Source organism: Scylla paramamosain, chromosome 32 (assembly GCF_035594125.1).
Source record: "Scylla paramamosain isolate STU-SP2022 chromosome 32, ASM3559412v1, whole genome shotgun sequence".
In the NCBI taxonomy this organism is placed as follows: Eukaryota; Metazoa; Arthropoda; class Malacostraca; order Decapoda; family Portunidae; genus Scylla; species Scylla paramamosain.
In genome coordinates, this window is record NC_087182.1 from 18,191,960 (window position 1) to 18,202,380 (window position 10,421).

General features: G+C 38.9%; 1 protein-coding gene across 1 annotated transcript in view; it reads right to left on the bottom strand.

Annotated features, from left to right (window-relative positions):
- LOC135089333 (NPC intracellular cholesterol transporter 1-like) overlaps positions 1-10,421 on the bottom strand; it is an 82,159-nt gene that overhangs the window by 16,401 nt on the left and 55,337 nt on the right. Inside the window, exons 3-6 of the mRNA XM_063984876.1 lie at positions 6,472-6,684; positions 5,979-6,089; positions 4,230-4,420; positions 2,698-2,896 (exon numbers count right to left, since the gene is read on the bottom strand). Coding sequence (XP_063840946.1) covers positions 2,698-2,896; positions 4,230-4,420; positions 5,979-6,089; positions 6,472-6,684 — 714 coding nt within the window. The remainder of the gene's footprint in view (positions 1-2,697; positions 2,897-4,229; positions 4,421-5,978; positions 6,090-6,471; positions 6,685-10,421) is intronic.

Here is a 10,421-nt window from a genome sequence, read left to right on the forward strand (position 1 = left end):
CTTCGCATCAAACTCAAAACTCTTCATTAATAAACACTAACATCACTCTCTATCTAAGCCATTACGCCCTCACTTTAACTGCATCGCACTAATTTTACACACTGATTGTTTGGGATTAATGAAGCAACAAGTGACAGACCATTACTACCAGTCAAGTGAATGAAAATGATAGATGTCAATATAAAACTTTTCAATAACAAGAACTAAATATCATTGTAAACATGAAAAAACCTCTCCATCAACTACACCAAGTTGATTTAACTCACTGATGGTTTAGGGTTAAGTATCAAGTCCCAGACAGTTAGCACCAGTCAAGTGAATGAAAACAGTAAACATAACAATAAAAACTTTTCATTAATAAAAATTAAACATTGTAAATGAGAAAAACCTTTCCAAACACGAACCCTTCTATTCTGTTTGAGTTCTTCATACACCAACACAGCCATATGATCATAAACTGAAACAATACCCTGAGAATCAGCTATACTAACACCTGAAATATCAAATCTTTCAAAATATTAGGGTATCAGTGGTCACAGCAAGACACTGCAGTAGGAAGCTAAATAAGTGAGGCATCCCAGGCAGACAGTGAGCTTGTAAGTACTCAGGTGAGGCAAGATGAGGCATTGGAACAGATAAGGGAGATGGGACCTACTAGCCTGAACTAAGCTTCCTTTCTTGTAGATGTTTATAAAGATTCCATACACTACTGTCAGTGCTGGGAACTGTTGCATATTGCAGTGAAAAGTTAATGCTATGAAGGTGTATGACTGGGGAGAGGGACTCAGCAACACTGCATTTTTGTACCTGTTACAAATGGCATCTTTTCTCTCACAGAAGATGGGTTATTAGTCATTATCTTCACTCATCTATGTAATAACATGTAATTCACCATAACTCACGGCAACGCTGCCACACGCAACACCACACGGCATGCAGTGAGGCGACAGTTGCAACAGAATCTGTGAATAGGCACCTTGGCACACCCTCAAGAAGGCACCACTGACACTACTTCACTGAGAGTTTGATGAACCTCCCACCTGCGGCCGGCACAGGTGCTTATATGAGCAGATGCTATTGCAAGTGTTGGTCAACCTTATCTACCTGGGAGAGGCTTCAGCTGTGGGCTATCTAGAACCTCTGACACCAAGACCAGTACCTTCACCTCCTCTGTAATCATGGCAAGGTAATGACACACCTGCCTTGTAACATGTTTAACTTCCTATGATATTATTGCAGTATGTATCTACCTTCTCTTATGCTACAATCAATGACATAATAAAATCATCTACTTCCACTTCCTTTATAATCATTGCAATTATAATGATCCCCTGTCTTGCAGTTATCTAATATAGCTACACTTGTTAGTTCCTATGTAATTATCATAACGTACATTTATCTTTCATTCCTTCTCCTTACCTGCCTACCTTCCCTTCTAGTATAACCAATAATACTTTACTTTTTACTTCCTATATCATACCTTGGAGACAACACAAATTGGCATACTCAAAGTTATATATACCGCTCTATATAACAAACACAGGCTGTGCAGCATTCCCAGTTAATCCAAAGAAAGAATTAAGAACACTCTCGCAAAACTACAAACCCATCACAACTACAACATCTCCATTCATGTCACTACATACAACACCACACTAACACACTCATCACACACCAAGCCCATCACCAATACAAGACTGGCACACATTCTCTCTTAAGCTGAACCCTATCACACTTTTCAACCCTGCTTGATTACAGTACAAGTTGGAAAGGCAATGAAACTCTGACAGAAACAGGAGTACATACTTATAATATTCCTTTACATTTCCACTACAGGTCTTCTTCAGTGCTATGTCACATCTTTTCATATTGTATAGCCACTTCTAAGCACTGCACTGGCTAGAAATTGCAAAATCTATTCTTTTAATCCCTTTCTTTCTCGTAGATGCTTATAAAGACTTCATACATTACTTTAGTCTTGTGAATTGTTGCATATGACACTGGAAGGCTTAAGAAAACATGTAGTTGATATGTACTCCTGCTTATATTGAGTTCTATAACAGCTTTCCCACTCATTTACCTCATCCTTGTTCATCATGGCTACATCACCAACCTATTCCCCACCAAACACCCTTGTAGGTACAATCATGGCCACAAGTCAATTATACTCAATTTTAAGCTCTCTTTTCAAATAGTACTGTATTTTCTTCCAGTTATAAATATTCTATCTGCTGACAACACATTTTCCCCAATCCTAAGTATTCTCATCTACTGCTTATATCTTTATATATGATAGATAGTCAGATCAGTGGAGTCATGAAGGAAAAGCTAGATATGTTTAAAATGAAGCTGGTTAACTGATGATACAAGGGACAGAAACCACTGGAGGAGACTTATACATGGCACCAACCACTGACTAGGGAAATGACAAAAGGGAATAAAAGGGCTGACTTAAGACTGAAAGAAAATACCCACATATGCTTAGAATGTAGCGGGTTGACCGATGATACAAGGTAGAGAAACAACTGAAAGAGACTCATAAATGGCTCCAACCACTGTTTCTAGGGAAAAGACAAAAGAAGAAGGCTGACCAATGACCCTGACTGCACCATAACCACAACAGCACCGCATACAACTCCTCTAGGGGATGCCAGAGGAGGCACACTAAAGAAAAAAAATCATCTGCAACCCTCCTACCTGTGTATCTCTTATTCCTCTTGTGGCAGTAAGCAAAGATGACCAGGAAGGTGATAGAGAAGAGGATAGCAGTGAGAGCCATTGCCACTGCTAGACCGTCGTACCCAAACATGATCCAAGGTTCCCCAGGGGCGTCCCACGTGTCAGGGATGATGGGACAGGAGCTGTGGCAGTCAGCACATGAACACGCCATGCTCTCCTGAAAAACACGTGAATAGTGGCTTCTAATTTTGATGAGATTTGGGTGGTATGGTTTAGTGTGTGTTTGTATGATGCTCTCCTGACAAACACATAAATAATGGCTAGTGTTTTTTTTGTAAAATTAGAGTAGTGTAGTGTTACTAGTTTTTTTTGTTCCATGCCCTCCTAAAAACACACAAATTATGGATAGTAATTTTTTTATACAGAAATTATGGATAGTATTTTTTTTTATGTGTTCTTGTTAGTGTAGTTTTAGTATGTTTGTGTTTAGCTGCTTTGTATCTTTACTGTATTGAGTCTGGCTAGTTATTTTGTTTTTATGCAGCTGGTAATTCAATGGGTTTTTAGGTGGTTGAGTTTTTGTATATGTTTGTGATTATCTGCTTTGTATCTTTACTGTATAGAGTCAAGCTAGTAATGTTCATTTTTTTAATATCAAATTATCATACTTTTCCTTGAATTTATTTAGATAGACTGTGTTTCTATTTGTCTGTTCACAAGATTGAGTGAAGATCACAATGTTGTGTAATTTGATACTAATTCACATGAGACATTTCCTCTAAACTTATTTATTTTGTTTAAACACAAATCACTTCCTGTGTTGCATGTATGCTATGTTGATGATTTATTTTAAGGTCACTCGTGTATGTTTCCCTATTTTGTGTGTTAATCTTTATTTACTAATTCACATCTTGACAGAAAAAGCCCAGCCTGTACCATTCTGTGTTCCTTCCCTGTGTCACATCAAACATTTACTTCACCACTTATAACACTCTTGTCACTTAAACTGATCCTGTAAGCAGTTTCAAGTGTCTGTTTAACTTGTTGCATCACTGAATGTGTGTGTGTGTGGTGTGTGTGTGTGTGTGTGTGTGTGTGTGTGTGTGTGTGTGTGTGTGTGTGTGTGTGTGTGTGTGTGTGTGTGTGTGTGTGTGTGTGTGTGTGTGTGTGTGTGTGTCTTTATCTAGTTTTGATGTAAAGAGGAAAAAAATATACTGATATAGTCTCATCTCTTCACTAATATAACTCTCACTTGCCTTCACATTCAAGAACACCCCTTGCATGAACCACTTTTGTATCTAGTTGTTCCAGATTTCTAAGCTTCAGTATTAAGTGTATTTACTTGGCATGCAGGGTCTGAGCTACAAATGTTGTTCTGGCTCCATATATTTAAAAAGTCTTCCTTCAGATGCAGTACATTTCTTGCTTCTACCACACCTCTTAGTCTCTTTCAGATATCTATTTCAATGAAGGAAGTTGCAATTTTATTTATTTATTTCATCATTCATAGATTTCCTATGTTTTAATACTTGTTGAGGGTGTATACATACCCCAAGGTCCTTATCACAGGGTTGGACAGTTCGGTTGAGTGGGAGGATGCCTTCAGGGATCTCTGAGGGGTCCTTCAGATACTGGTACTGAATGTTGATGGGAGTGTGCTTGTTTTTCTCAAAGTCTCCCAGATGGTCAAAGAGGCGAGAGCCCGTGCACTGCGCAGCGCCCCACCGGCCACAGAACAGACCTGATGTGGGAGGAGGGAAAGAGAGAGAGGTTGACTGACTGATGGGAAGACTTAAAACAATGCCCCAAATTCCTGAACATTTCAGTGTCTGACCTCAACAACTTTTAAGAGGCTCTAGTGGAATTTATTGAGGTTTTCAAGAGTGTTAAGAATGTTAAGATAGTATAACTAGGATTCTGTGCCAATGATGGATAAAAATGTCATGAAAATCCAGCTACTCATCTCTGTGGTCTTTGAAAAACAGCAGTCTTTATAAGTCCAAAGGATTTAAAAACACAAGCCAAAGCCTGACAAGAGTGGAGGAGGAAGAGAGGAAGGCTAAGTGATTGAGTGACTTGGTGATGCAACAATGGGCTCACACACACACACCACTGTACAGATGAAGTGAAGGAGGTATAAGGAAAATGAAAAACAGCACCATACATTGACTTGCAAGAGGGTGTCTGTGATAAGCCAACATACGAGATAGAGGATAGTAAAGATGAAAGCAGAGAAAGAGAAACAGAAGCAGATAAGAAAGTATGAGGAAGAAAAGTGGTGTATGAGAAGTGAGGATGAAGAGAAGGAAGATACAAGGGTGTGAGTAAGAAGACAAGAAGAGAATATGAAAGCACTGCAAGGGAAATTACTGTCACTTCTCTTGTTCCTCTTACAGCACAGGAAGAACACAACATACTGACACAACCAAAAGTTAATAATAATAATGATGGAAAATATACACAAATAAAGGTTGAGCACAAACTGAGGATGGCTGTGGTTCTGTTACTGGCATGAGATAAAGAGCAAGGTTACACAAACTTATTCACATCATTAGTCTACAGCAAGAAAAATATACCATAAAAAATAAACTAAGGCAGGAAGGATAAGGTTACAAATACCAAGTTAGCATGTGATTTGTAAGGACAGACACTCAGGAAAATTGCACAAAATGACCATGTTAAGCAGACACCAACAGTTTTAGGTCATGGGGTTTTGTGTGCGTGACAACCATGACTTCAAAATGTTACTATATGGACCTAAAAGGAACAATTTTTTAGGTTGAGATGAAACCCTTTTAAGGTCTTGTACAAGTATGACAACTGTTGATATAAAGAATATTGTATGAATTCTGACAAAAGAGCAAGAAATTTTTAAACGAGAAGTATTTTTGTGTTGTTAATGCTAGTCTTGGTAAAATGTGGATAAAACTAATCTGTATCTTTTAAAACTGTGCAATGTGTATTTTTGGCAACAAACAGCTACTGTACTACTATTATTAATACTCTACAGAAAAAAAGTACTATATATATTTTTTTCAAAGACAGATTACATTTGAAAAAGTAGATTATATTATTATTATGCTTCTTTGGAATTTGTGCATTATGAAAGTATATATTCTGATAAATATTCCAAATTGTGAATAACTGAATGGAGTACAATAGAATACAATAAAGGGAGGAATAATGACTTAAAAACAAAACATGTACCCTCCTGCTGCTGCTACTGTTACTACTATTATTACTACTACTACTACTACTATTACTGCTGGTGCTACTACGTGAGGGCCTGCCACACTCACCCATCACCCTGCTGTTGGTGGAGGGAGCCAAGACATCACGGCAGGAGGCGTAAACCTTATCCACAAAGTCCTTGGACATGTAGAACTTAATGTCTGTCACCATTTCTTCTCCTAAAAAAAACAAAAAAACAGGATGAGAAATGATGCTAATGTTTGTACTCTCTCTCTCTCTCTCTCTCTCTCTCTCTCTCTCTCTCTCTCTCTCTTGATCTTGATCTTGATCTTTCTCGCACACCATTTCCTGTCTTAGAATAATTAAAAACAAAAATTAAAAATACATGGTGCGTGCCTTGTACACACACACACACACACACACACACACACACACACACACACACACACACACACACACACACACACACACTCTCTCTCTCTCTCTCTCTCTCTCTCTCTCTCTCTCTCTCACCAATAACAACACTAAAAAAAAAAAAAAAAATCATTACACACACGCACACACACACACACGCACACACACACACACACATACACTCACCCGTTTTGTTTGGGAAGTTGGCGGGTTTCTTAGAAACTGGCTGCAGGAACTCGGCTTGGTTGGGAGCGCAGGTCATGTAGCAGAAGGGAATGCGAAGGTTCCTCAAGCAGGCCGGACACCGATTCAGGAACATCTTGAGCAGGTCGATGGAGTTACTAAGGGTGTTGGCCTGGTTGGCGTCACAGCAAGTGTTCAGCTGGCCATCCTCTGTCGCTGTTAGGAGAAGAGGAGGATGGTGTTAGGAATGTTTAATAGTGTTTTATTATATTTTCCATTTTCTGTTGCTGTTTGGAGGGTCTTATTTTGTTTGTCATCTGTTGGTGTTTGAGGAAGAGGAAGAGGAAGAGGAGGAGCGCAGTGTTACGAGTGTTTTATTTGGTTTCCCAATTTCTGTAACTGTTTGACGGGTTTTTATTGTTTCTCATCTCCCATCACTGTTAGGGAAAGAGAAAGACAACGTTAGGAAAGCTTTATTCTGTTTCCCATTTTCTGTGACTGTTAAGAGAAGAGAATCGTATTATATGGGAAGGAAGTAAGTGCTCTCTCTCTCTCTCTCTCTCTCTCTCTCTCTCTCTCTCTCTCTCTCTCCTGTGAAATTTTACGACTCCTCCCTTGACAACATGACATCCATGACAGCAGTGACAAACTAAGGAAAACTATATCAAACTTACATGTTCTCAAAACCTCCTTTTGTGTGTGTGTGTGTGTGTGTGTGTGTGTGTGTGTGTGTGTGTGTGTGTGTGTGTGTGTGTGTGTGTGTGTGTGTGTGTGTGTGTGTGTGTGTGTGTGTGTGTGTGTGTGCACTACAAAAAAAAATATTCATATATATATGTAGTACGAGTATATACACAGCTGAAGATAATATTCATGTTTTAAAGAGAGAGAGAGAGAGAGAGAGAGAGAGAGAGAGAGAGAGAGAGAGAGAGAGAGAGAGAGAGAGAGAGAGAGAGAGAGAGAGAGAGAGAGAGAGAGAGAGAGAGAGAGAGAGAGTTATCAAGGGTATACAATCTAGTGTTTTACTGCCAAGAATCCTGACTATATTGGGAGAGAAGCAAGGGATAGTCATGAAGGATGCTAACCCTCACACAGCATGAAGGGAGGACCGTGGAGGGGAGGCAAGGGATAATGAGTTACGCCATTTATGTAACATATAGGATGCCCTACAAACCTTCGTGTGTGTGTGTGTGTGTGTGTGTGTGTGTGTGTGTGTGTGTGTGTGTGTGTGTGTGTGTGTGTGTGTGTGTGTGTGTGTGTAAGAATGATAGAGTAATAGGTTAAAAGTCAGTAAGAAGGAAAGAAGGAAAGAAAACGAAAGAAAGAAAAAGAAAATAATAATAATAATAATAATAATAATAATAATAATAATAATATGAAGGTTATTTTAGGGGCAATATATTCAGCTAGTTTAATTTCCAGCCGTTTTTCTAAGCCCTGCTATTGAAATAATTATATTTGTAAGTTCTATTAAAAATAATAAATAAATAAATACATAAATAAAAAACATTCCTCGCTGCAAAGAAATATACTAAGAAAAGTTAGGCAAAGAGCTCCCTTATGTAAAGACACTAAACATTAAACATTAAAATCGGTAGGCAAGAAAGTTGCAAACGCTGGAATGAGAGTGGGAGGGTGACGAGCTGGGGAGAGAGAGCATGAGAGTGCATTAAGAGGAAATATAAAACTGAGTTATGATACGCAAGAAGGAATGTACATGGCGCCGGTTACGAATCAAGAATGGTGCCTCTCCCACCAACAAAGTTATATGGCGCCGGTAAGGGATCACGAGCGCTACTTCTCCCACTAAGAAAGCTATACGGCACCGGTTAGGAATCAATAACGCTACCTCTCCCATCAAGAAAGCTATATGGCGCCGGTTAGGAATCAATAACGCTACCTCTCCCACCAAGAAAGCTATATGGCGCTAGTTAAGAATAAAAAAAGCTAATTCTCCCACCAAGAAAGTTATATGGCGCCGGTTAAGAATCAAGAACGCTACCTCTCTCACCAAGGAAGCTATATGGCGCCTGTTAGGGATACAAAATAAATCAATAAATAGATAAATAAATAAATAAATAATAATAAAATAAATAAATAAATAAATAAATAAAAATAAAATAAACAAATAAATAAAAAGGGTACTACTTCTCCCACCAAAACAATAGCGCGAGGCAGGATCGAACCAGCAGCCTTTAGGAATGAGGTGCTTGAGTGACAGAGTGGGAGGGGAGGGAGGAGAGAGGAATGGCAAGACACAAAGGCTATTTCCACCACTACGTTTAATTGAGTCTGGCAACAAGGCACACTCGGCACCTCGGAATAACAGCACATCAGCTTCACACACGGGAAATGCCACGCCAACACGACAAGATGGTTAAGCAACACGAGCCATAGACGTGCCAACCGATTTCTTTAGCTTCTCTTTATAATTTTTTTTTTCCTCATATTATAACTTGATGGGCAATATGAGTTAAGTCTCTCTCTCTCTCTCTCTCTCTCTCTCTCTCTCTCTCTCTCTCTCTCTCTCTCTCTCTCTCTCATTATTTTCAGCCAAACGATTTTTTAAGGATAATCTAGAACTTAACTATCTTATATTGTGACTGCTACATGATACGTATTGGGAAAGATGTGTTTATATTCTCTCTCTCTCTCTCTCTCTCTCTCTCTCTCTCTCTCTCTCTCTCTCTCTCTCTCTCTCTCTCTCTCTCTCTCTCTCTCTCTCTCTCTCTCTCTATAAAGTGAGTGGTGGAGGACGCGCCGAACTAAAGATGATGGACCGAACGTGTCATTGCTAAACCCGAATCTCTCTCTCTCTCTCTCTCTCTCTCTCTCTCTCTCTCTCTCTCTCTCTCTCTCTCTCTCTCTCTCCTGGGACGTGTGAGGGAAAGTTTACGCCACACATCCACCAGTAATTTACATCCCCCACGCACGAAGCCTGCCGGTGTTTAGAAGAAGACGTGACTCACATAGACAAAGCTGCCTCAGCCCCGCCCTGCAATACGCCGCGCTTTTTTCAAACTTCCACCAGCTTCTCGTAATAACAATAGTGTGATAACAGTTTGTGCGTCTTACTGTTTGTCTTGGTATTAATGATTTTTTTGTCTACAAGTTTGTGTAGGAGTCAATCACTTGGTACCGGGGCGGAGAGTACTCAGGTCATAAAGGACTCACCTCACATGATCCTCAACACACACACACACACACACACACACACACACACACACACACACACACACACACACACACACACACACACACACATATATATATATATATATATATATATATATATATATATATATATATATATATATATATATATATATATATATATATATATATATATATATATATATACTGGCCACTGGCTACAGGTAGCGGGCTGCAAGCTACAACCAACAGGCAACAAGCTGCAGCTACAGGCTACAAGCTACAAGTTGCAAGTTGCAGGCTACAAGCTACAGGCTACTTGTCTTTAGCGACACCCCTTCCCTCCCCCTGAATCTTCCCTCCAGCCCTGTGACGGCGCGCACCGATCGACCTGATGACGTCACATGTCCGTTATTTTACGTAATCATTTCATTTTGAAAATGACCCTCAGAAAAAGGCAGCTACACTCGATTGCTTTATATATTCTGACTTGCCATATAAATCAATATAAAAACATTTCAAAGCTAAGTAATAATAAAGAAACTTAAAAATATATATTCAGAAAAAAGGTGTTGGAACCTTAAGCCTATTAAAACCAATGAATAGAACTTTTAAAAAAATATAAACTTCTTTTCCAAACAATTTAAAGTTACTTAAAGACAGAAATAAATATTTAATTAGAAAGAAAGAAAAAAAAAAAAAAACTGTTGGAACTGACACGATTAAAAACAGCTTTAAAGTCCACAAATTTGATCTAACAGGAATGAAAAACACTTCAAAAAACATGAACAAGTTTTAGAAAC